Source organism: Mesoplodon densirostris, chromosome 4, assembly GCF_025265405.1.
Source record: "Mesoplodon densirostris isolate mMesDen1 chromosome 4, mMesDen1 primary haplotype, whole genome shotgun sequence".
Lineage (NCBI taxonomy): Eukaryota > Metazoa > Chordata > Mammalia > Artiodactyla > Ziphiidae > Mesoplodon > Mesoplodon densirostris.
Genome location: NC_082664.1, coordinates 149,380,693 through 149,407,376, shown reverse-complemented (window position 1 = coordinate 149,407,376; position 26,684 = coordinate 149,380,693). Strand labels below are relative to the sequence as shown.

The 26,684-nt window shown below is 46.9% G+C and overlaps 2 protein-coding genes and 1 pseudogene across 2 annotated transcripts in view; 1 reads left to right on the top strand and 2 right to left on the bottom strand.

The window, feature by feature from the left end:
- The window catches only part of ADAMTSL3 (ADAMTS like 3), a 377,697-nt gene extending 368,918 nt beyond the window's left edge, over positions 1-8,779 (bottom strand). Inside the window, 2 exon segments of the mRNA XM_060097479.1 lie at positions 7,152-7,253; positions 8,702-8,779. Coding sequence (XP_059953462.1) covers positions 7,152-7,220 — 69 coding nt within the window. The 5' untranslated portion in view covers positions 7,221-7,253; positions 8,702-8,779.
- Positions 5,482-6,284, top strand: LOC132489255 (6-phosphogluconolactonase-like; annotated as a pseudogene).
- Positions 8,780-21,531: 12,752 nt separating the features above from the next.
- SH3GL3 (SH3 domain containing GRB2 like 3, endophilin A3) overlaps positions 21,532-26,684 on the bottom strand; it is a 64,568-nt gene continuing 59,415 nt past the window's right edge. The window contains exon 9 of the mRNA XM_060095353.1: positions 21,532-21,737. Within this exon, the coding sequence (XP_059951336.1) occupies positions 21,532-21,737 (206 nt within the window). The remainder of the gene's footprint in view (positions 21,738-26,684) is intronic.

Genomic DNA, 26,684 nt, shown 5'->3' with positions numbered 1-26,684 from the left:
GAGAGAGAAAGAAAGAAAAAGAGAGAGGGAGGGAGGAAGGAAGGGAGGGAGGCCAAAACTAAGCTATCAAAATTGTGTTTTATTTTCAGTGTTTACATTTAACAGTTGATGTAAAATAATAGACAGTTTTTTACCTTTTCAATGTATATATAATCCTATTTGAAGAGAACATCAAAAGCCTAAATGTGAAAGCCTGAATCATTATGAGACCTGGGTCCTCCGGTGATAACCCCAGGCAGGAGCTTCTGGAGAGAGAACCAGCAGAGTGATTGAGGCTGCCTGGGGAGAGCACGTGGAGAGAGAAAGAAGAGGGCAAAGGGCAGAACTCTGGAATAAAGCAGCTTTTAAAGAGAGCCAGAGACGAGCCAAAAAAAGAGCCTGAGATGGAAAGGTCAGAGAGGTAGAAGAGAAGAGGGAGTGTAGGTGTCACAGACGACAAACAAGGAAAGAGCCCCCATTCATTCTCCCACTGGATTCTCACCAGTTCTATGCAATGACTCTGTAACTATCCGATGACTACGGCAACTTGGTAATAAGGTGGAGTCTGCCTCCAGGACAAGTTTAGGTCTTTCTGCTCGGACTCCACCTTTGGTGTCAGCACAGTTTGGAACACGCAACCAAGATCACTGTAGAGGATGCGGTCACACCGGAAGTCCATTTATAACATAAAACCCAGAGTGCTGGAAAACTCTACCCAAAATAAAACAGGGGGAAGATGAAGAAGACCACAATGTCTACCAAGTGTGTAGCAAAGCATATTCCACTAAGAAAAAATTATTTTAAGGCAATATTCAAATAAGTGATCAAAAATGTGAGTATACAAAGTTCACTACAGATGGCTGATAACAAACAGAAGTGAACAAACCATCCTGGAAACAACCCAACTGTCCAGTAATGAAATAATGCGTTTAAACAAATTACAGTATTGTGGTATATCCAAAAGTGCCATGAACACAGCCATTGCAAACAAAAATGCAGTTATATATGCAGAACGATGTTCATGACATAATGACTAAAAAAATGATGCATAAGACAGTATGTTTAGCATGATTCCATTTATCAAAACATATACATATATTTATATCATATTTATGTATTTAAAAAGTCTGGAAATGAAAATGTTAATAATTATTATCTGGGCAGTAGTATTAAGGCAATTTTTTGAATTCTGATTTTCCTTTCATTTATCTACGTCTTCTACTTTTCTACAATTTTAAAAATAAATTTATTTATTTTATTTTTATTTATTTTTGGCTGCGTTTGGGTCTTTGTTGCTGCGTGTGGGCTTTCTCTAGTTGCAGCGAGTGGTGGTTACTCTTTGTTGCAGTGCAGGGCTTCTCACTGCGGTGGCTTCTCTTGTTGCAGAGCACGGGCTCTAGGAGCATGGGCTTCAGTAGTTGTCACACGCGGGCTCAGTAGCTGTGGCTTGTGGGCTCCAGAGTGCAGGCTCAGTAGCTGTGACGCACGGGCTTAGTTGCTCTGTGGCATGTGGAATCTTCCCGGACAAGGGTTCGAACCTGTGTCCCCTACACTGGCAGGTGGATTCTTAACCACTGCACCACCAGGGAAGCTCCCAATTTTTCTACAATTTAAATGTTTTATTTGCATAATGTATCTGCTAGCAGTCAGGGCCTCTAGACACAGAGTGTCAAGTGATGACAATGAGCTCAATCAACTGATTGTTATTCTCTTAAACATCTTCCCTGCATAGGGAACAGCAGGAAAAGTGTCACAGAACTCGCCTGGAGAGTTCTGTGGAAGGATGATCAGAAGATATGGCGATCATGCATATGAGAACAGAGAGAGACACAGATGAAAAAGATGAAAAAACAAAAGGTCCTACTACAAATTAATTGATATCATAAGAAGCTATTGTAAAGGGTGAATCCAAGTGTTTATGGATCTCTAACCAAGGCTCATGGAGGACCCGATTCAGTCAAGAGGGAACTGACACAGGTCACCATCTCAGACTGAATCTGCCACCTCCTTCTCCTGGGTCAGAAGAGTGATTTGGAGGAGGCAGGGGATTTCTGTAACTCACAACAAACACCCAAGTGTGGATTCTGACTTCTGACTTAAAGGAGATGGAGTGAAAGCGAATGTTGGGATTAATGTTGGTGGTGTCACAGGGGGAGAACTGCCACCAAGACCACAGCCAACACCAAGACATGAACTACTAATACTGGAGCTTCCACCACGGTGACAGCCACGGAGACAAAAATACCACCAAGACCAGAACCACCAAAATATCCAGAATCACTGAGACCAGAACCACTCCCAACCCCAGGACTGATGAAAACCATAATGATTAAGATCAGAAACAGCGACAAGACCAAAAACAATGCCAGAGAGAACCTCTGAGACCAGAACCACCTAACGTAACAATATTTAAAACATCAGACCAGAACCACTGAAATCAGAGACCAGAACTACCACCAAGACTAGCATGGCCCTAGGACTAGAACCAACATGTCTAATTTTAGTATCAAGATATTGACCCTTCCCAATGCCAAAACATTGGAATTTAGGGGGCAAAGCTCACGATAAAGAGGAGCTAAGTACACACATTCTAAAGGGGGCTACCAACATAAGGTGACCTCTCCCTTAGAGCTCCCTAAGAAGGGATACCAGCTACCACCTCACTTCTTCCCCTCTAAGAAGGAGGATTGAGATGTATTGAAGAAAAAAAAGAATCACTCATTGAGATTGGGGATGCCTGCAAGGAGAGTCTGGTGCTCCACTCTCCAGATGGGCATGAGCTTAGACTGGATGCACTGATCTGTCCTAGCAGAGCAAGGACAGAGAACTGAAGGGAGTTGGCAGGACAGAGAGAGGAGCCAGCGCTGGAGCATCCCATACCCCCACCAACTGCACAGCAAGGATGTGAGCACTTCCCGTGGATTAAGTGGACAACACCAAAGGAACCGGGTTTAAACCATCCTGCCAGCACCCCACCCAACAGCGTTGCCTGGAGGCAAGAAGATCCCAGCAGCATCAGGCAAGCCCGAGCTGGACCTCCTGCTTCAGGAAAGGCAGGTCCTGCAGAGCCCCCTGAAGAACTTACATGTGCTACCCAGAGGGCAGAGAGTCAACGAGAGCTAGAGACGGTGACAACTACCAGAGAGGCATCCAGTTGAGTCAAGAGCTGTTTGCCCTTCTTCCCATCCCCTCTCCTTGCTCCCAACCCCAGGAAAGCTGGACCGAGAATAACTAAAAGGAAGAAAGAGCCCCACACCAGTCCTTACCACTGGTTGAGGTGAGAAGAGAATGGACCACAGTACGACCCCACTTCAGGTACCTGAAGCCACGTGTCAAGGCTAGACTAGACAGAAGGGAGATAAGATTTAAATCAAGCAGGGAATCAAAATTTTATTGGACTGGACTTTTCATAAATGAAAGTGAATCTGCCCAAGATTGCATGGAGGCATGGAAATGGAATAGATTTGGCAAAGCATGGCTGGAGCCCATGATTTGCTCCATATTTATATCCCCCTGAGTTGAGACTTCTCAATGAAGAAGGCTGGAAGAGAGAGTTGGAACAGCAGCACCTGTCTTCTCAGGGAAGATCAGGGTCCCTAAGGAGCAGGCCCAGAGCAACAGGAAGCTTCCAGGGCCAGGGTATAACCAGAAGATGGGAGGCTTTTCCAGCTGCCTGAGTGAGGGAAACGGTGAGCTCCTCCAGAAACAGTCAAGAATGAGTTAGAAAAACACAAGACTGCTGACTTCATGGCTTGCTCTGCAATCTATCACAATTATTTGTGGCCAGTGAAAAGGTTTCAGTTTTAGCTGATTTAATAAAGAAAATCTAGTTTTTATTAAATGAGTTGGCACATTCCTTGCTCCTTGCAGCTCAGCCTCACACGGCTATTAACTCTCCACCAGCCTCCTGGTGGCAGCACTTATAAGGAAGGGGAGAGACCAAAGAAGACCCCAAGGGCCCCCCAAACACCGAAATCCCAAGATACCTCGGAGGAGCAGCTTTGACTCAAACTCAGGCTGACCCGAGGGAGATAACCAAATGTCCAACCCTTGGGTGCCCCAAACTGACTTAGCCTTCAGTAGAACATTCTCCAGGCCCCATGATGGGACCAGCCACATCCCCAGCAGAAATCACAGGCATCTCGCTTGTTTCAAAGGGTTAATACAGCAACAGCACTTACTTAGTACACTTACTACATGCCAGACAGTTTTCATTTTGTTTGTTACTTTTTTCCTCTTCACAATGGATTAACTCCTCCAGAAAATTCTATGAGGTAGACACCCCCTCTCTACAAATGTGGACACTGAGATGCAGAAATGTTTGTATAACAGGCCTTGAAGTGGTGGAGGTGGGATTCCAACAGCTGATGCTGTGGATGATGAAGACCACTGGCCTGAAATCTCCGTTTACAGCCTTCTGTGCACACTGCCCCATACATGGAAACAACACTGCAGCGGCACAAAGATATGGAAAAATGCAAAAGAGGTCAGTGCGTGATTCAAGCTGGACAAACACTGCCCTTGGCCAAAGGTCAACAGACTGCCTCAAAACACATTTAAATTTTATAGGGTGGAAGAAGGCAAAATGAAACTCTGTGCCTTGAAGCCTCAGCCTCATTTGACCAGGAACAAATCTCTGGAGCTCTCACAGCCTGTTTCAGATCTGCTGATGGGATGGAAAAGCAAGTCTCCGTCCTTTTGCCCCAACACTACACCTCGCTGACCACAGAAATCCTAAAGTTACCCTGAAAATATTAACATTTGTTCTAATAAAAGCTATCTATTGAAATGTGAATATGGGGTATAGCACCAATAAAATGAATAATGGGGGAGAAAATGTACCTCACTAACCAGCTCTGCATGAGTCACCGAAATCATGGGACACTGGAGCTGAAAGAGGCCTTAGAAACACTAAGTACAAGAGTGAAGTGAGAAGCAGAGAAGTCTGACTAATCTATCCCAGGGTGTATCTCTTTATATATGTGTATATGCTCATCTAATAGACGTTAGAGCCCTTATTACATGCCAGACCCTTTGCCAGCCCTGGGAGTACAGAGGCCACCAAGCCATGTAATAATGAGACGTTACATGTGCCAGCAGGGGTTGCCTTGCTTTAATTCACACAAGATACCACATGGACCAGCATGTTCTAATTCACACAAGGTACGGCATGGCTAGCAGCATCCCTCAGGCCACAATACTAAGATGTGCTCTGCATCTTTAGATCTGGGGCTACCAACTGCTTGGCTGAATCTAGTCTACAAATACTGAGAGAGAGCATAGGAGGTCTGGATAACCAGCTACCTTGCAAAATAGGACAATCCAGCAATCCTGAGTTTGCATTCTCACTTGGCAATGATCAGCTGGAGTTGAGTAGAGGCTGCTCTTAATAGATGGAGCATGTACCATCAACTTTGCCACAGTCTCCGCCATTCCCTACTGTCTCTCAGGCAACGCTAGCTCCATTCGTTTGAGTCTGTCCAGTGGGTAAATGAGGATGCGATGCTTGAGCTGGGTCCCCCTGGGGCTGGTGGGAAAGACAGGATGCTAGAGAAAAGACTGCAGCGCAGGCGCATTGGCGGCCTCTTCTTGGTCTTCTCGAGCCCGCAGGAGCTGGGTCCGTCACTGGCACAACTGGTGGCGCAGTGCCTGGCGCGGGGCCAAGGCCAATTGGCGCTCGGTCTGTCCGGCGGCAGCCTCGAATCGATGCGGGCCCACGAGCTGCCTGCCGCCGCTGCCTCCACCGGGCCTGCCTGCCTTGCGCGCTGGACGCTGGGCTTCTCCGACATGCGCTTGGAGCACTGGGAGAGCACTGATGGCCTCCAGCGGCCCCACCTGCTCTCCACACTGCCCAGCCCCACCAACCAGGTGATCACCATTAACCCCGCACTGCCCGTGGAGGAGGCGGCTGAGGACTCGGCCAAGGAGGTGAGACAGGCCTTCCAAGAGGACTCCATTCTGCTTTTCGAACTGCTGATTCTGGGTGTGGGTCCCGATGGCCACACTTGTTCACTCTTCCCCGGCCACTCCCCCCTGCAGGAGCGGGAGAATTTGGTGGCCTCCGCATCAGCGACTCCCCAGAAGCCTCACACTTCCCGTGTGGAAGGCAGCTCCAAGTGTCATCTTTGTGGCGACTACAGCAGGCAAGGCAGACATTCTGAAGCGCGTTTTGGACGACAAGCAGGAAAACCCGCTCCCCGCAGTCCTGGTCCAGCCCCGAGCTGGGAAATTCTGCTGGTTCCTGGACGAGGCAGCAGCCAGACTCCTGACCGTGAGTGCCCTTCGGGAAGCGTTCCACGTTGTAACCGTTGTAACCTGGCGCCCGAGAGATGCTGCAGCTGGGACCATGCACAGCCCGAGTAGGCGGGACCTTCCAGGGCTGGGACCCGCTGCCAGCCCACTCCAGGCTTCATTTTAGAAAAGCCCTGTGGTGCCACTGGAAGCCGATAGGGTCCGGCCATCAGCCCTGCCCAGGGGCTCAACCCATGGGCCTGTGGCTCCGGGTGACAGTTATTAAAAAGAGCATTTGAAGAAAGCAAGAAAGGAAGGGAGAGAGAGAGGGAGGGAGGGAGGGGGATGGAGGGAGGGAGGAAGAGAGAGAGGAGGGAGGGAGGAAGGGAGAGAGGGAGAGAGGAAGGGAGGGAGGGAGGGAGGGAGGAAAGGAGAGAGGAGGGAGGGAGGAAGGGAGAGAGAGAGAGAGGGAGGGAGGGAGGAAGGGAGAGAGGGAGAGAGGGAGGGAGGACTGCAAAACAGTGTGATATGTGTTGATAGATGTAAACACAATACTTATTTAGTGGCTGAGCTAATGCCACAACCTGGCCTCTGCCCAATCATTGTGTCCTGGCCTGTAGCAAACAAGTCTCTACAGTGCACATGCAGACAGCGGTTCCAGACTGAAAAAGACAGGATCCATCACAGCCCCAAGTTATCACTCATATATAGCATCCACAGTGGTATCAAGGCACAGTGGTATTAGGACTCAGAGAGGACCCAAGGGATTGGATTATGCTTTCAGCTAAGTCAACCAGAAATACCACTTGCTGGAGGTAAGAAACAATTAGATTCTCTTTGGTATAAGATTAACATTAATCATACCACATCTTAGGTGATCTAGAATGAAACTCCTAAGTAAACAGAGGGATGCCTACCATTCCTCTTCCCCTCCCTATTACCTGCAGGAGGGCAGAGTGCATGAAGACCATCCATATCAGCAGCCACCAGGGGCTCTTCCAGGAAGCCATGGGGTCCGGTCTCCTGGGGGTCTCACTTGCAGCCTAAAAAGGAGGAAAGATTTGGTTTCCAATCAGCTCTGGACCCAGTGGCAGCACTCATGACTTAACAGACCCACCAAAGGGAGGAACCCTGAGCCCCACATAATGTCTTGGAAAGGTTTGTGTTGGCCCAGGATGGAGCTACCTATTACAGGGTACAGGCTGTCTGGGGCTCTCTTTAGGAGGAGTCTACATCAAAGTCAGGAGGGCAGCTGGACCAGCCTCCAGTGTGCAACCCGTACCTCCAGCCCTCCAGAAGCTGAGCCATCTCTGCACCAGCCACTTCCCAGCCCATTTGTCAGCAGCAGGGTGTGGCTATTGGCATCCCACTCAGGAAGCCCGCATGGAGCCAAGGGTTAGGGCACCTGCCAGCTGCCGCTGCTTCAGGCAAAACTGAGTCTAAGCCCAACTAAGCCAGCCCAGAGAGGGGAAGGGAACTGCCTAAGGTCACACAGCAAGACGGTGACTTTTCTAGGACTGGAATGCAGGTCTTCTGACGGTTCAAGGCTTTCCCCACCAGAAGACACCGTTCATCCTCAGAGCCTCAGCCCTGCAGCCAGAGAGGCCTGAGAGTTAAGTTAAGGGAGGTTCGGAGGGCACAGCCTCAGAGCCATACTAGCACAATCTCCTAAAAGTAGGTGAGGGCAAACCAGCAGAGGCCCTCTGAGACCAGGAGGGCAGCGGGGTCTTTCTTCAGAGTTCTCCTGACAGTTTGCAGGGAAATCAGAACGAGGCGAGCCTGGAAAAGCCGAAAAGCCGAGGTCACCCTCACCTCTCGCTTCGCCTCGCGGGCGCCTTGGCGGAGCCGGTGTCCGGGGGCGGGTCGGTGGCTTCTCTCCATCTGGAGAAAGCATTAAGGGCCTGGCCTAATGCGATCCGCAAATGTGCTGCTGTTTCCGACCTGAGGCGGCGACTCTGGGCCGAAGGGAGGCGGCCAGTGCGGGGCCCTGGGACCTGCGCCCCCCTCGCTCGCTCGCTCTCTCGCTCGCAGCAGCCGTCCCGGCGCGCACTCCCCCGACTACCCGCCGCCTCGCAGTCCCCGGGCCCCCGCCGCCGCCGCGTCCCAGTCCCGCACGTCCACTTGCCACAGCGGGCGCGTCACTCAGCCCCTGGCGCTCGAGAGGCGCTCGCATCCCACTTGCCAACCGGCCGGACCTTCCGACGCCCAAGACCACTAGGTGTTGTCGGCCCGTTTTCTACCTAGAAAGCCCCAAATCTGAAAACCCCCAACCCGGTGGAGTTCCCCGCAGTCAAGCGCCCCTGAATGTCTCTCCCCCAAACCACCGGGACCCCACGGAGTTTGCCCGGCCCGAGGTCTCCGAGCCTTGCCGAGCGCCCCGGTCCTGAAGCTCCCGCTCGGAGCCCCGCAACCCCGCTCAGAGGCCACCGCCCCGTCTTGCTCCCCCGGAGAGAGCCTTCCCACCCCCGGGCGCCGAGCTCCTAGCACCCACCTGGCGCCACAGAAGCGTCTGGGACGTGCAGCCCGGGCCGCGCGCGCGCGCGGAGGAGAGACGGACAGAAGCGGCCCAGTCAACACCTTGTGCGGAATCCGGGACCGGGACCTTCCCCGACGCTGGCCTCCAGCCCGCGGCGCCGCAGTCGCCGCCGCCGCCGCCGCGAAGTTAAATGGGGCTGGGACGGGGCCGCCCCGCCTCTCCCGCCCCCTCCGGGCGTACGGAGCAAGGCGCTGGCGGGGGCCCAGAGGCGGAGGGAGCGCGCCGCCACCTGCACCGCCCGGCAAGTGCACGGCGCGCCCGGGCGCCCGCACGCCCTCGTTCCGGCCCCGCGCCTTCCGCCCGTGCAGGGGACGCCGGGGGCGTGAAGGGAGCGCGTGAGGGGCTGGGCCGGGCCGCTCGGAGCGCGTGGGGCCGCGGCTACGGCGAGACTCGGCTGGAACGCTCCGCCGCCCGCTTCCTGGAAGCCACTCCTCGCCTTGGGCCGGCCGCCAGGCGTGGTGCCAAGAGCCGGGATTGCCGACGCCGCCACCGCCGCCGCCGGCAGGCGCGCAGGGGAAAGGCGGCCGCTGTGCCGCGAGCCAGCCGGGGCGCCCCGCCTCAGCCGGGGCCGGGAGTGGGGATGCCATCGCCCCCCCACCCCACCCCCCGCGCTTCCCCGAGCCTCCTCCCGCCCCGCCAGGGCCCGGGCTCCGACTCTGCTAAGTCAGGCCCAGCGGCCACACGGAGGCTTGCCTGGAACCGCTGGCTCGTGCCTGCGAGCCTCCGGAGCTCCCGGCCAGGCGTGACCAAAGTCGGAGACCAGTGGCCCCACCCGGCCTGCGCTGCCTCTGCCTCCGGAGGCGCCCAGCGCAGACCCCGTGCAGGGGCCGGTGGACTCACCACCCGGACTCTTGGCTGCCAGGTACCACCAGCGACCGACCAGTAGGGGTGCCTCGTAAGCGGGTACCTGGTGCCACTTCCTATGAGCCGAGCTTGGGTAACAGAGCTGCTCAGCTGCCCAAACCATGGGGTGCCCAGGCCTGGGATTTAGGGTGGAGGTGTCAGGCACCCGGAGTGGGGTGAATTTCCTCGTGGACTTGTGGAGTGAAGTAAGGTGGAACGCTTGTCCCTGGCCTTGGCCTAATCTCAGAGGTATGAATCCAAAGGCCCGGGATTGCTTGGACAGTCTCACTATGCCCCCGGCTAAGTCCTACCACAGTCATCATTTCCTTGGGTGCCTAGTGTGTGCCAGCCACGTGCCAAGCTCTTTATGTGCAGCTCATCTTCACAAGGGCCCCGTGGTGACAGTAGCATTATACCCATTTCATTGATGGGAAAGCTGAGGCCCAGGGGATAACATAACTTGTACACAGCGAGTTGCAAAGTCAGGGTTGGAGCTCATATCTCTCTTCTCTCTAAAGCCTCCGTTTGTTCATCTCTGAAGTTGCTCTCCTTCCTGTTCTGTGTTTGGTACATTACAGGTGGTGTTAGAGCTTTACGAAGAGGAGCTGGCCCTGCACGCCTACCTCCCCTATCTTGCCTTCCTTAACTCGGTGACTTCCTCTGGCCAAGAGGAGGATCTCCAGGATGGTCCATGTAAAACGGCTGGAATCTTGCAGGAAGTTAGCAGAGGACATTCAGTATGAAGGAGGCAGAGGAGCAGGCGGCCGTGGGGAGACTAGTCATTGGGGGATGGGGGGGGCTGGGCTGAACCAGAAAGAATGCACCCATGTACAGTCCATTCTCCTTATTCACCATATCAGTTATGTTCTTATAAAGTAAAGGGAACTTTATAGTGAATTTGGGAATACCAGGCCATTGTTCCTGGGGAAGATACAGGGTTAGATTCCTGCCAGCCTCTGGCCACTATATTCTTGTGAACCAATCAATACATATGTGTGTTTCTCCTTAAAGACATCTTACTCAATATGTATTGATTCATCAACACTGAACCCACAACGCGTGCCTGAATGAAGTTTATCTAACATGGGTATCTTATCACAAGGATTTTCTCCACAGGGCACATCACAGCCTTCTGCTTAGGGGCTCTAGACAGCACTTCAGCACTGCTCTGGAGGGCCATTTTAAACAGCAGAATCACCAAGAAAAAAGACCAAAATGTGAAAAGTGGCACTGAATAGGCCCTCAAAGGGTACTTGTTTACAGTATGAGAGCTGAAACAAGAAGGCAGAGCATGGCCTTGATGGACCTTAGCTGGGAAAATGCATATCAGGCAACTCAAAATGTTCACCCCTCATCAGAGGACCGTGAAAGTGCTGCAAGCATTGATTTGGGGGCTGCAAATAAATTTTAGCAAATAGGCAGGTTCACAAATATGGAATCTGCAAATAATGAGGATTGACTTTGCGCTTCTCCTATCAGGGTAGGGTAGAGGAATAATGATGTTAACGTTTCCAAACACAATGCACCAGGTGCCGTTCCAGGTACTTCGCTTGTATTAACTCAGTCATCACACCAGCCTATAGGGTAGGTATAACTTTTATGCCACTTTACAAATGAGGAGACTGATGTAGAAATAGTTAAACACTGCATGTTCTTAGCAACTAGACTATACCGCTTCTCACGTCACTCACATTCCCAAATGGAGTCCATTGCAAAAAATACATGCATATTCAAGATGAAATGGAGAATTCGAAGAGACATGCTTGTGCAGTGGCAGCCCTGCACTTCCTGTGACTCAGGAAGGCGCTGAGAAGGCCTCTGGAGTGGGGTCTGGTGGGGGTGTTGGAAACATCTGAGCTGCTCTGCTCTGAAGTATTAGTGGCTCCTGTCTCATTTTCCCTTGGGCACTTTTGATTCTAGAGCCTCTAGGGAGTGCCCACACCAAGTAGGGAGGCCAGGGCTGAGGCTTGCTCTCCCACAAGTGCCCTTGAGTATCAGGCCAGCCCCCTCAAGGAACAGTTGGTCGGTAGTGAAAAGCAGAAGGGAAAACGTCACCAGTTCCCTGCTGGAAGTTCTGCCTTCCTGTTCACCCTGGCAGGTCTTGCCGTCAGTCCTACGTGTGTGGCTAAGGCACTGCGAGTTAGGATCACAAATTCCCCTACTCCTCCTCTACGTGTGGGCTGGACCTCACACGTGCAGTCCTCAGATTCACCATCTAACTACCCCAGAGGGCTCTCCATCACCCTGCCCAAGTGTAGGCGCAGAGCCATCCCTCAGTCATTTGCACCCACTCTCCCCTCTTCCCTGAAGCCTGCCCAAATATTTAAACAAGACATTGCCAAAGGCATGGAGGTGGGGGAAGACTGGGGAGTGGGAAGAAGAGAAGAGAACGAACCCCCAAAAAGCCAAATCTGTCTGATCAGGCCACTGGGTGTGACTGCCCAACCGATCTATCTCTGATGGGGGATGGGGCTCAGATCCTTCCCCGACTAGCTCCTGGACTACCTCCCCCCATGAGAACCCCACCGCCTGGGGACAAAGGCAGTGCATTTCAATCCTGAGAGGTCTAAGAAACCAAGTTCTATTTCCTCCCTAAAATCCATCTTCTTGAGTTCCCGGTTTCTCTTATCTGTCTCAGAGTTTCCTACCCCTACTCCCTGCATTGCCTACTGACTTCAACCAGACAAGCACAACAGTGCAACATTTGTATGAGAGAGAGACAGAACCAGAGAAGTTCCTACTAGTGAACTTCTGATGCTTCTGTTGGGGCATGTGTGTATTTTACCCTAAGAGAGAGGTGACATCCCTTCAGGGCTTGGGCCTGAATTTGTTCTTGATACAGAATTACTCTTTCTGGTTGCAGAACTCATGAGATGGACTTGGAAAGCACACTCAAGAAGATGGTGTCAGAGGCTTGGAGAAAAGGAGCCCTTGGAGGCAAATCCTATACAAGTTAGAGCTGACTGAAGTAGGAACGAAGGATGCATCAGGGGAAACGTCAGGTGAGCATGGTGTCTTAGGGGTGCGAGATTGCCGAGGGAGTGCTCTCACAGGAAAGATCTGTAAGGGAGCAAGGGATACAGGATAGGGAAGGGTGGAGAGCAGGGCAAGCCCGTGCCCCAGGGAAGGTCTAGCCCTCTCCTGATCCTCAGGGATCCTGGAGCCGAACCTACACCACAGAGTTGCCCTGTCTCCAGGCAACAGGACTGGGTTGTACGCACGTGACAGTCATTGCTTCCACTGGATCTGGATGGTGGTGGAACCTCCTAAGCAGCTCTCATAAGCCAAAGGCAATGCTCCAGAGCAGGTCTCAGGTATAAGCCCTGGGCTGCCACACTCGTGTAAGCTGGGAGATGGGGGTACATGTCAATAACGAGGGTCCGGACAGGGCTCCGGCACCAACAGCATCTACCACAACTGGCTTCTCAGGTGTGCCCCGCCCCACATGGGAAACAGGCTCAGCCAGTGGTGATAGTTTTCTGCATGTCCAGAGTACTTCTTTGGAACAAAAATTTGCTTTATAAAACGTGTTCAAGGCTTCTGCCTCATAAGCAAAAAAAAAAAAAAAAAAGCCCCTGGGAGGAGGTGTGACAGGAGTGGTTCTACTTGGTGAGGGGCTCTGTGTGCTTTGGCACACCCCCCTTCCTGGTTTTTCCTCTCATCCTGCACCCAGATCCCCAAGGAGCTGGGGATCAGATCATGCCAGATGCGTGATTTCACGCCTTCTTAGAGGTGCCAGATCCATCATTTCAAGTCAGGAGGCTTAGGAATTACGACTGCTGCAGCACTGGAGGTCTGAGCCAGTTAAAATCTCTGTCAGGAGGGCGAGGTGGTGTTAGACAGACTCTTTCTAGAAAGTTCCAAATCTTTGGGATTGGTCAAGGGAAAGCTATAGTCCCCCAAAGTGCTGCAAAGCTATAGTCCCCCAAAGTGCTGCAAAGAGTTGGGATTTGTTGACCCTTCTCAGGGCCAGAAAATTCTCCAGGCCCCAGACCCAAGGCTGATTTTCATGTGGTCTCCAGGGCTAGGAAGGTGCTGACCTTAGTTTTATGTGCATCTCATACTCTGATAAACCTGTACATATACACAGACATATATGTGCACATAGACTCTACAATGGAACATAAGCAAACCATAGGTACTCTAGGAAGAGTGGATTTACTAGTGCCTTTGAATTCATCCCCTTTACCCTTGACAAGAACCTTATCTTCTTCCCCTCAGAGGCACAAGGCCAGTGTAGAGAACACTGGAGCTGTGGTCAGGAAATGTGCTACCTGTCCAGGCTTGGCCACACAGTGGGGGACTCCAGGTAAGTCACTTCACCTCTCTTAGCATCACTTTTCTCCATTATTTTGTGAAATATAAAAATCAGAAAGTTCTAAGAGGTCCTTCCACTTTAACTTCTGAGATTGTTTCTATACTTTGCTTGTATAACATAGAAACATCTTCCTAATCTAGAACCCAGCTCTGGAAGTCTCTCCTCATTTCCCCACAACCAGAACAAAAAAGGCCTCTGAGCATCCAACTGACATCAGATTTAAGCATATTGCATATAAGCAAATACTTATGTCTCATTTGAGACTATTGATTCTTTCTTTGCACATAGTTCTCACATGTCTGTCATCTAGTTTTCAAGGGTAAATTAGAGGCTATAATTAGAAAGGGACAGAATATCTCCAGAGAAAAGGGATACTAACAGCATGAAGGTGCTACAGAAAAACTGTAAACGGCACAAAAGAAATAAAAGACACCGTAAGTCTGGTACAGTTTTGTTCATCTTGGTGGGGCCTGAGAGTATCACAGTATCATTGTACAGGGCTGTGTTCATGCTCATGAATCCAGGTTATCTATGAATTCACTTGTTCCTTAGATTCTGTTGATGGATGTATGGAAGTACAGGCTACATTTTAGAAAAATATTCACTCACCAAAGGGTTAAATTGTAAGAAAAGGAAAACAAAAACAGGCACCATATATTCCTTTAACGATTCACCCTTAGCTTCCTGAAAAATTCACACCTAGCACATCATCTCTGACAACTCTAGGAGTCCAAGGTTTTTTTCCCAGAATTGATTAATTTGAGCAAAAATAACAGAGTGCAAAGTACTCTGTACACTTTTTTGTTTAAAAATGTGATATCGGTTTTCTTACAAGTCGTCAAGAAGAGTTGTACACAAAAGCATTTTCTCCCATGCTGCATGGCATGTCACTCACCCTGCACCACAAAATGAGACCCACTTGTTTAGTCTACTTCCCTACGTGTCCCTTACTCTGTCAGACTGGCAATATTTGGGTTGGAAACACCACAAAGAAATACTTGAAAAATCTTTTTTCAAATATAAGTTCAATAAAAACATTTCTATGTATTAAGTTTTGCAAAACACACTTAACTTTGGGAGAGTTTGGATAGCCAATTAAGCATTTTTATCCCTTCTTTACCAAGACTCAGGCAAGAAATGTTCTATGGATGAGTGTGAAGAACCAAATTCCTTCAGATGCCACCATCTATGTCCAGTCAGCTTTAGGCTTAGAGAACAATTCAGTTCAATGCAGCAAAATGCAATATATATTAACTGACAATCTATTTTTGCCAGGTTATGTTCTAGGTCCTGGGAATACAACGGTGTGGTAAGATACAGCCCTGCCTGAAGGAGCAAATGAGATACTGTTTTCCACAATGGCTGCACCAACTTACATTCCCACCAACAGTGTAAGAGGGTTCCCTTTTCTCCACACCCTCTCCAGCATTTGTTATTTGTAGACTTTTTAATGATGGCCATTCTGACCAGCGTGAGGTGATACCTCATTGTAGTTTTGACTTGCATTTCTCTAATAATTAGCGATGTCAAGCATCTTTTCATGTGCCTATTGGCCATCTGTATGTCTTCTGTGGAGAAATGTCTATTTAGGTCTTCTGCCCATTTTTTGATTGGGTTGTTTGTTTTTTTGTTGTTGAGTTGTTGAACTGTTTGTATATTTTGGAAATTAAGCCCTTGTCGGTCACATCATTTGCAAGTATTTCCTTCCAGTCTGTAAATTGTCTTTTCTTTTTGTTTATGGTTTCCTTTGCTGTGCAAAAGTTTGTAAGTTTGATTAGGTCCCATTTGTTTATTTTTGCTTTTATTTCTATTGCCTTGGGAGACTGACCTAAGAAAACATTGGCATGATTTATGTCAGAGAATGTTTTGTCTGGCTGTATTTTTAATAATCCAAGCAAGAGCTCATGATGGCCTAACCTGGTACTAGTAGTAGTGCAAACAGAAGAAAATAGACGGATTTGAGACAGTTGTTAGAGACGTAGAATTGTTAAAACTTGGTGAATGACTTAAAGGGTAGAGAGGAGAGACAGTCAAGGCTGATACCCTGATTCCTGCCATGGGCCGTGGGTGATGGCAGTGTCATTCGTGGACACTGGGAACATGAGGAAGAGGAGTATATTGCCTGGAGAGAGGCAGTGCAGAGATGATGGGTTCACCTGGAACATTTTGAGCTGGAAATGCCTCTGGGTCTAGAATCAGGAAGACAACCTGGGCTGGAGATTTAGATTTGTGACTCCTCAGCATATGGTTGATACTTGAAGCCATGGAAGTTGATAGTTTGGGTGAAAACAGGCAGCTAGCTAGCTCATTCACCATCTATCCATACATCTGTTCATCAGGAAAGGAATTTCTAAATGTTCCCTAATGTGCATGTAGTATGTCTATAATTTCTCCTAACAGTGAAAATATCACAAGTTTATTTCTTTTTCTCAAAAAACCAAAACCAAGGAGCAATCACTGGGAGCCACTTTTGATTTCTGCCTTTGTCTTCACCATTTGCTCTTATGGTTCAGTGGCTCTGGCCTGAAGGATGTTTTCTCAGCTCTGTTCTTTTGCTCTTTCGTTGTGAATTTCCGCCTGAAAGACACACCCACCCCTGAATCCTCCAAGGCAAGTTTGACATTCAATCCGAGCCTGGGTCTCTGGTTTACCATCAAAGCAAGAGAGGGACTTATTCAGCCTTTCCCATGAAATTGCTAAATGCTATTTCATTAAATATGTGCCAGAGCAGTGTATTTTTATTGTTTTTAAAAGCCAAGAAAGAAACCAAAAAAACTCCATGAAACAAGTATCCCCAAATTCATGTATGGTGTCAGGAAGATTGAGAACAAAATGACTAGTGTGCTGCAAAGCATAAATAAAGAAAATGGAAAAGAATTTTTCCTTTCAAAAAAGACCCCTGGGCCTCCCTGGTGGCGCAGTGGTTGAGAGTCCGCCTGCCGATGCAGGGGATACGGGTTCGTGCCCCGATCTGGGAGGATCCCATATGCCGCGGAGCGGCTGGGCCCGTGAGCCATGGCCGCTGGGCCTGCGCATCCAGAGCCTGTGCTCCGCAACGGGAGAGGCCACGACAGTGAGAGGCCCGCATACCGCAAAAAGAAAAAAAAAAAAAAAAGACCCCTGATATTGACAAGAAATGTCAGGTCAGGTCGAGACTTCTGATCCAAGATGATCTGAACTCAAATGTTTCACTCATCCTACCCATTCCCCACAGAAATCACTAAATGGATATTATATAAAATTCTATATGAATGCTGGAAACTGAGGAAGGGAATTATCCCCACAACTGAAACTCAGCGGGTTGATGAGATACACTAGTAGCCATCGCTCTGGCGACAATGGCCCTCTTGATGAAGGAAGAGAGCTGTGCACTGTCAATGTCCTCCGTTCACCCGGCCAGGAAGCTAAGGAGACCATGGGTATCTTGTGGGAGACTCAGCATCACCTGATTCTTTACCACGTCTGGCCTGGGACCTCACAGGAATGGTCCCTCTGTAGGTGTATCTCCCTGTGTGGTACCCTCCTGGCTGCCTCTTGCTAGCCTCCTCCTCTGGCTTCCTCCTGGCTATGTAAACCAGAGACTATGGTTTTTAGAATGATCAGTTTAATGTATACAAGATGTGTCACCTTTCTGGTGAAGGCTCTGGGGAGCACTAACCCCTCCATCTTTGGAATCTCAAGAGTCACAAGAGCCTTTGAAGAACGGTCATTTTCTGAGCTGCATCCAGATGCATTGGGAGAGCCAAGAGGCAGAGGCAGTATAGCTGAGAGCAAGGCAGCCCCGCGTCCTCTCGTTGTGGGCTCTCAGCTATTACCATTCCTGTGGCTTCACACTGACAGTTATAAATATGTACATATAGATCGAATAAATATATGTAGACTAAAATGGGATTAAATGGTAGGATAATACACCTCACTGAGATGAAAAGTATAGTAAGTGTTGGTGTTCAAGGGGACCAAGAAACAGAACTCCTCTGTCCAAATCTTGAACCAATGGAGCAATAATAACAAAGTGTAGGAAGACCACACATCACCTTTATTCCTGAGCTTTCCGTGTGCTCTCCACTGATGAGCAGCTCCCGAGAAGGGGAGCGGAGGGGCTGAGCTACATTTGCTCAGTTCTTCTTTCTAAACTCATCAGTCAGATTAAGTTCCCCCTGGACCCAGGGCTCATGAGCTAGAGGGTGTAAAGAGGGAAAGAAAGTCATACGAAAAGAGCTGCGTCTATAGGGAGGAGGCATCCCAAGTGGAGAAGAAGTGTCCACCACACATACCCCAGCACTCTTTGGATTTTTCTTCCATTAATCTCTTGGGCTTAGTCATTAAGCCTATGGTCAACTGGAAGAAGACATTTCCCATCTTCATGAGGCTACTTCTGCCTTACCAACTACTACATTTTTGGGTGTCCTCATTGACAGGGTGGATTTTACCCCTAGAAAGCTCTGAAATGAGTTGAAACTGTATAATAACTAAATGAACACCACTGTATTAGTTTCCTAGGGCTGTCGTAACAAATGACTACAACTGGGTGACTTAAAGCAACAGAAACTAGTTCCCTCACTATTCTGGAGCCCAGATGTCCAAAATAAAGGTGTCAGCAAGTCCGTGCTCCACCTGAAGGCTCCAGGGCAGAATCCTTCCTCGCCTCTTCCTTGGCTTCTGGGAGCATCACTCCAATCTTTCTCTGCTTTTCCCATGGAAGCTTTCCCATGCTTTCCCCATGGCCTTCTGCCCTGTGTCTGGCTCTGTGACAAATCCTCCTCTCCTTCCTTTTATAAAGGCACCAGTCATTGGATTTAGGGCCCACCCTAATCCAGGATGATCTCATCTTAACACCCCATCTGCAAAGACCTGATTTCCAAATTCACATTTTCAGGTACTGTAGGTTATGACTGGGACATATCTTTTTGGAGGCCATTAATCAATCCACTCCAGCCACCAATACTAAAGTTTACTATATATTCTATTTCCCACCTGAAATTATGTCCAACGATGTTGTCCAACATAGCTTATCAGAGGTTCTACAACTGAGACCAAACAACATTAAGATACTCTAAGAACAACATACTAATATAAATATAGACATATAGACATATACAGAATATATAAATAATTCTCACAAGTTAATAATAAGCAATTTAAAATGGTCAAAAGATGGGGTTCCCTGGTGGTCTAGTGGTTAAGACTCCACGCTTCCACTGCAGGGGGTGTGGGTTGGATCCCTGGTCAGGGAACTAAGATCCCACATGCTGCGTGATGTGGCCAAAAAATATATAAATAAATAAATTAAATTAAATGGTCAGAAGATTTGAAGACACACTTCATATGACCACTAAGCATATGAGAAGGTGCTCAACATCATTAGTTATCGTCAGGGACTGGCCCGTGGGAGGCACCAAGGGGGCTTAGACTTGCAGTGCTGTACACTAAACAAGAGATCTTCTAGTTGCCAGGGTAGCCACATTCCCAGAGACATTAACCACGGTGGGGCCTTGGACTAAGACACTGACCACCTAATTTGTAGCAAATGGGTTCTAGTTATCACTACTGAAAAAGAAACAGTGGATGCACATCCCTGGTCCAATCAACTGTGGCCAGTGGATAGGGTCATAATGTTCAGGGTAGCTGATGGGTCCCTCCACAGTGGGTAAAGAACAAGTTATATGTGGGGCAGACACGCTAAAAGATCAATCTGACAGGTACAGAAATAGCACGGCCTTTAGAGTTGAGCTCTGTGATATTCATTCAGCAAGTCACTTGCCTTCTCTAAGTCTCAATTTCTTCACCTGCAAATAGGAACACTGCAACGTGCCTTAGTTTTTTTAATGAAGATTAAACTAGAAAATGCACATAAAGCAAATGACACAGCTGGCCCAGGAAGGTGGTCTTTCTTCCACCTCCATGGAGGTGAACATAACTCATTCTTCCTGCTCATGGGGTGGGAAATGGAGGTGGCTCCTGAGAGGAACACTTTAAGCCTGAATTACTCCAAGTCCAAAGGAATGTCCCCAAGAACCCTTGATCCCAGGACAATCCCAGGAACTGGAACAAGTTTTCCTAAAGGAGCCATAACATCCACTTTGATTCTTAGCCCCCTTCCCACGGTTTACCTCTGAGGCAGAGAACCTTTATGTCAATGGAACTTGGCTTGAGTTTGGGGACTTCTTCTAGGCAGATAATCCCCCATGCACCTTCCTACTGGACACACTTCATTAGGGCTTGCCCTCGAATACTCCCTTGATTCTATGTTCTGACATCTCTCTAATGCTCCTATTTCGGCCCTCTAGACTTGGCCTTGAGGTTAGTATTTGATCTCCTTCGCTCATCTCTTGTTATTTCTTACAGACTCGGCTTTTTATTCCCCCTTCCTGCTCTTTGTACTTTTACTTACAGTGAGTAGGATCACATTTCCCTTGTCAGCCCATTGAGACCAACCCTTGGTGCCGCCCAAAGGCCAGATCTCAAGCTGCCCTTGCTCAGTACCCCCAAGGGGAGATTTGAACAAAACCCAGTTATCCACTGGGACCTAGACCATGCACATGGCCATGTGTGATCTCATAAGGACAGACACTGTGTGAGTCTCCTGGGACTCACTCCATTTGCCTCTATAGCAAAACAAGAGATGAGGCAAAAGTGAGGAGGGATCCCAACTTGAAGCTAAGCAGTGTCCATGCTAAGGGTCAAATACACCTAGCAATACCCATTGAATTGAAAGATGTGCCTGTCAGGAGTCCATTCGTTTGAGGGATGGAAAAATCTCAGAAGAACATATCCTCAAGGAAGAGGAAGCCACATAAATAAACTTGATCCATTTAAGAATATCTAGTACTTATTTATATCTAGAACTGTAGTAGATTAGCGTCCCTGCTTCCTCACCTTTGCCCACAGGTCTGGAGGTTGGCTACGGTAACTCGGTTCTGGTCCATGTCTTTCTTCAGTAGGCTAGCTTGGGCATGTTCTCCTGGTGAAGATGCAGGTGCAAGAGCACAGGTGGGAAGGCTGAGTGCTATTTCAAGTTTCCGTTTGTATCCAGCCTGCTAGGATCCCACAGGCCAAACAAGTCACAAGCTGGACCCCGAGTCAGAGTGGGCACAGGAGGAGTTTGCAGCTGTGCACGACTGTCTTAAAAATCAATTCAACATGAAGAATAACCAAGGCCTTTTTGCCAACACAGTGTGACATGTTTATTGGGCTATTCACAAGTCAGCTAAAACACCATGAAGGGAAAAGACTGGATGCCATCAGTAATGTCAGGAAACAAAATATTTAGCAGTTCTTAGTTTCAAGTGTCGCATTCCATCACAGCTTGAGGAATATGGGCAATTCACTAACAAAACTGCAGTGGGTGCCGTTTATTTTTAGCAACAAGAAGCACATACATTTATTTAACCAATGACTTTTAGGACAGTCAGCAAAAAAAAAAAAAATGGTATTTTCATGTAGCTAAGACAAGAAAATCATTTATACAAATTAAATGGATACAAAATACATTATAAAGAGAACACACATACAAAAGTCATTAAGCTGGTCAAAGAGCAAGAATGCCATAGAACACCACACTGAGAGAACACTGGTGTGAATTCATTTCCGTTATGAAAGTACGTCCAAAGTTTGAGTTACACATTTACTGAGGTAAAGGCACAATCACTTCCACGTAATTAATGGGGAAGAATCCAGATTCCCCATGGAGAACTCCTTCATACCAGTTTTCATCTATCTGATTGGTCAATGTAATGATATCCCCTTCTTTAAATCCTAGTTCTCCTTGGTTTTCTGGCTCAAACTCATAGAGACCACGACAGCAGGGCTGGTCCATGGGAATGTGAGAACCTGTCCGCATCACATGGAGACAAAAAGCACAGGTTAACATGACAAATCACCCAGGGAGCATTGCAAAGGTGGAGAGTTGCAGAGACCATGGCAGCAGGCCCCTGCCTTCCTTCCCAGGACAAGGCCGGCTCAACCCACCTCACAGGTGCTGTACTTGTGGCCTCTGCCCTCCTCAGCTCTCCCAGCTGCCCTAGATGACCTCCCGGGCCCATGGCTTTTCTCATCAGTTCTCCCAGTCAGAGAATTCAGGCCCAGCCCCTGTCCTTGAAGCAGCTACTTAGCTCTGCCTGGAGCCCAAGGGAGGTACAGAATTACAAGGCCCAACCCCTGCCCTCAGGGAGCTCATAGTTTCTTTCTGGAGACTGGAAAACACATGGGAAACATTTAAAAAACAAAGATGAGGTACTGTATCACCTATAGCTCAGAGAAGAAGGAAACAGGAAAGGCCTGAGTGGTCAGGGACATTTTCCTAGAGCTGGTGACCAGGAGCTGGAACATGGCAGGGCGTGAGACTGGAGAGGGATGAGGAGAATCTCTACAGACCAGCCTGCAGTCTTGGGATTGTTGTACTAAGCCAGAAGTTCTCAGAATAACATTTTTTAAATAATTGCTTTTTAATTTCAAAACTAAAACTAAACATGGTAAAAAGAGAGAAAAGATGCAAAATTGAGAAAAGTTAGCTGTAAACCACTAATGAAGAGGTAACCAATGTTAAATTAACATTATGGCATAGAAGCTTCCAGATATCTTTATGAATATGTTTGTGTATGTATTTACATATAGCTCTTTTCATAAAAGAATTCCTCTATGTATTACTGTGAACCTCTTTCCAGGTTACATTTAATTACTGACCAGTTGTCAACTGTTATCAGTATAACATAATTTCTTTAACCGATCTCCTATTATAGGATATTTAAAGGTCTTCCTTTCTTCCCTTTCCTCCCATCCTTCCCTCCTTCCTTCTTTCCTTTCTTTCTTTCTTCCTTCCTCTTTCTTTCTCCCTCTTCCATTCTCCATCCCTTCCTTTTCATTTTCCTGTTTGTTTTCTCTTGGCTTTCATTGATAACTCTTTGAAAAATATCCTAATGTATGTGTATTTACAAATATGTACATTTAATTCCTGATGGTAAACGTCTAGAAGGAAATTGGCTGTTCATACACATAAGTTTTTCCAAGACTTTCAAAATTTACTATCAATGTATTTTTTCTATGATTTTTTTGTCTTAAAAGTACTAGGAGCCCCTAATATATTATACACATTTATACTATAAATATTAACCTTATATCTGTCATGTTTGATACAAGCAGTATTCCCAGCTTATTATCTGTTTCTTTTTTTTTCTTTTATTTTGTTTTTGGAGTGTGTACTGGGGATGGGGCAGGGATGGGGGTTTCTGTTTTATTTTGGCATACCTGCAGAAATTTTACACAACATAAGCAGTCAAACTGATGAAACTTTTCATTCATGGTTTCCCTTCTACAATTATATATGAATATTCAACTAAATTTATCCGAGTAATTTTTTTAATTAATTTTTAATGTTGAAAACGTTTTCTTTCAACCCGTTTGGATTTTTGCAAATAAAAGTATTATTTGCTTTTAATAATGTTTAAGCAGTTATCACAACACGATTTATTAAATAACCCATTCTTCTCCACTGATTTCAAATACTACTTTTATCTTTATCAATATCATACATTTAATTATCATGTGCACTTGGATCTATTTTAGGATCTTCTACTTTGCTCCACTGATCTGTTTCAGTAACTGTACTGTGCACACTATTTTAAATATTGTAGCTTTGAAGTAAAGGTTAGTAATTAGTAAAGCACGTTCCTCATTATTACTCTTCTACAGGCATATGTTGGAGATACTGCAGGTTTCGTTCCAGACCACCGCAATAAAGCAAACATCTCAATAAAGCAAGTCACCCAAATTTTTTGGTTTCCCAGTGCATATAAAAGTTATGTTTATACTAAACTGTAGTGTGTTAAGTGTGCAGTAGCATTTTGTCTAAAAAAACAATGTGTATACCTTAATTTAAAAATACTTTATTGCTAAAAAATGCTAACCATCATCTGAGCCTTCAGTGAGTCCTAATCTTTTTGCTGGTGGAGGGTCTTGCCTCGATGTTGGTGGCTGCTGACTGGTCAGGGTGGTGGCTGCTGAAGGCTGGGAGGCTGTGACAACTTCTTAAAATAAGACAACAGTGAAGTTTGCTGCATCAGTTGACTCTTCCTTTCACAAATGTTTTCTCTGTAGCAGGCAATGCTATTGGATAGCATATTACCCACAGTAGAACTTCTGTCAAAATTGGAGTCAATCCTCTCAAACTCTGCTGCTGCTTTATCAACTAAGTTTTATAATATTCTAAATCTTTTATTGTCATTTCAACAGCCTTCACAGCATCTTCATCAGGAGTAGATTCCATCTCAAGAAACCAGAAACCACTTTCTTTGCTCATCCATAAGAAGCAACTCCTCATCTGTTAAAGTTTTATCATGAGATTGCAGTAATTCAGTCACATCTTCAGGCTCCACTTCTAATTCTAGTTCTCTTGCTATTTCCACCACATCTGCAATTACTTCCTCCTCTGAAGTCTTGAACCCCTCAAAGTCATTCGTGAGAGCTGGAATCAACTTCTTCTGATAATGTTGATATTTTGACCTCTTCCCATGAATCATGAATGTTCTTAATGGCATCTAGAATGATGTCATTCTGAGAATCCCTCTCAGAAGGTTTTCAATTTACTTTGCCCAGATCCATCAGAGGAATCACTATCTGTGGCAGCCATAGTCTTACAAAATGTGTTCTTAAATAATAAGACTTGAAAGTTGAAATTACTCCTTGATCCATGAGCTGCAGAATGGATGTTGTGTTAGCAGGCATGAAAACAACACTGATCTCATTGTACATCCCCATTAGAGCTCTTGGGTGACTGGGTGCATTGTCAATGAACAGTAATATTTTGAAAGGAATCATTTATTCTGAGCAGTAGGTCTCAACAGTGGGCTTAAAATATTCAGTCAACCATGTTGTAAACAGATGTGCTGTCATCCAGGCTTTGCTGTTCCATTTCTAGAGCACAGGCAGAGTAGATTTAGTATAATTCTGAAGGGATTTAAGATTTTCAGAATGGTAAGTGAGCTCTGGCTTCAACTGAAAGTCACCAGCAGCATTAGCCCTTACCAGTAGAGTCAACCTGTCCTTTGAAGCCAGGCATTGACTTCTCCTCTCCAGCTATGAAAGTCCTAGATGGCACCTTCCAATAGAAGGCCATTTCATCTACATTGAAGATCTGTTGTTTACTGTAACCACCTTCATTAATGATCTTAGCTTGATCTTCTGGATAACCTGCTGCAGCTTCTACATCAGCACTTGCTGCTTCCCCTTGCACTTTTACATCACGGAGGCAGCTTCTTTCCTTAAACCACATGAACAACTTCTGCTAGCTTCAGACGTTTCTTCTGCAGCTTTCTCACCTCAGCCTTCACAGAATTGAAAAGAGTTAGGACCTTGCTCTGGATTAGGCTTTGGCTTAAGGGAATGTTGTGGCTGGTTTGATCTTCTCTCCAGATCACTGAAACTTTCTCCATATCAGCAATAAAGCTGTTTCACTTTCTTATCATTTGTGTGTTCACTGGAGTAGCACTTTTAATTTCCTTCAAGAACTTTTCCTTTGCATTCACATCTTGGCTCCTGTTTGGTGCAAGAGGCCTAGATTTTCACCTATCCTGGCTTTCGACATGCCTTCCTCACTAAGCTTAAACAATTCTAGCTTTTGATTTAAAATAAGACGTGCGACCCTTCCTTTCACTTGAACACTCAGAGGCGATTGTAGGGTTATTAATTGGCCTAACTTCAATATTGTTGTGTCTTGGGGAATAGGGAGGGTGAGGAGAGAGAGAGAGATGGAGGAGTGGCAGGTTGGTGGAGCAGTCAGAACACAGACGTTTTTCAAGTTCATCACCTTACATGGGCACAATTTGTGTCCCCCCCCCAAAACAATTACAATAATAACATCAAAGATCACACATCACACATCACCACAACAAATACAATAATAACGAAAAAGTTTGAATTATTGTGAGAATTACCCAAATGTAACCCAGAAACACAAAGTGAGCAGACACTGTTGGAAAAATGGTGTCCATAGACTTGCTCGATACAGGGTTGCCACAAACCTTCAATTTGTAAAGAATGCAATATCTGCAAAGTGCAATAAAACAAGGTATGCCTGTATTTAAAAATTTCCTATTCCCACAAAATCATTCAACTAGGTAAATTTTAGTATCAATGTATTGAGTTACCCTCATCTTGACTTTAACTGGATCATATTTTTTGAGTAATAATAAGATTAATGTTACAAGATTATTTTTAAATGAATGATCATTGCATGCCTTGAGGAAGCCACACTTGTTTATGTGTTGTACATTTATCCTACGTCTAGACTGGGTTTGTTACTATTTTAGATTTTTACCTCTGTATTTTAAAATGAAATTACTTCCTTTTTATATTCTGGTCATGTTTTGGTATCAGTGCATTTATAAAATAAATTAAACTCTTTTCTCTATTCTCTAAAATATTCAAACTTGAAGACTTGATTTTAAAATGCCCCTAATTATCTAGGCCTATGGATTTCTGAAGACAGAAGGCTTTCTAGGATAGCTTATGATAGTGGCTTAGTGTGTCTGGGAAGGACATATGGTCACCCCAGTCCAGTTCCCTACAGATCCTAAAGGGGACATGTGGCCCCAGTGGTTCCCATGGTTCCATGCAGAGGAGCCAAAGGTGAGAGCATGGGCAGGAGCTGAGGGGCTGCCCTGGCCAAGTGAGGTGATGCCCCTAGCAGAGGGGGTGGAGAGCAAGGACCACCGGTGAGTTCAGAGGGAGACCTGATTGTCCCAGTCAAGATGGAGGTAGAAGGAAGCTGAACCCCACCCCAGG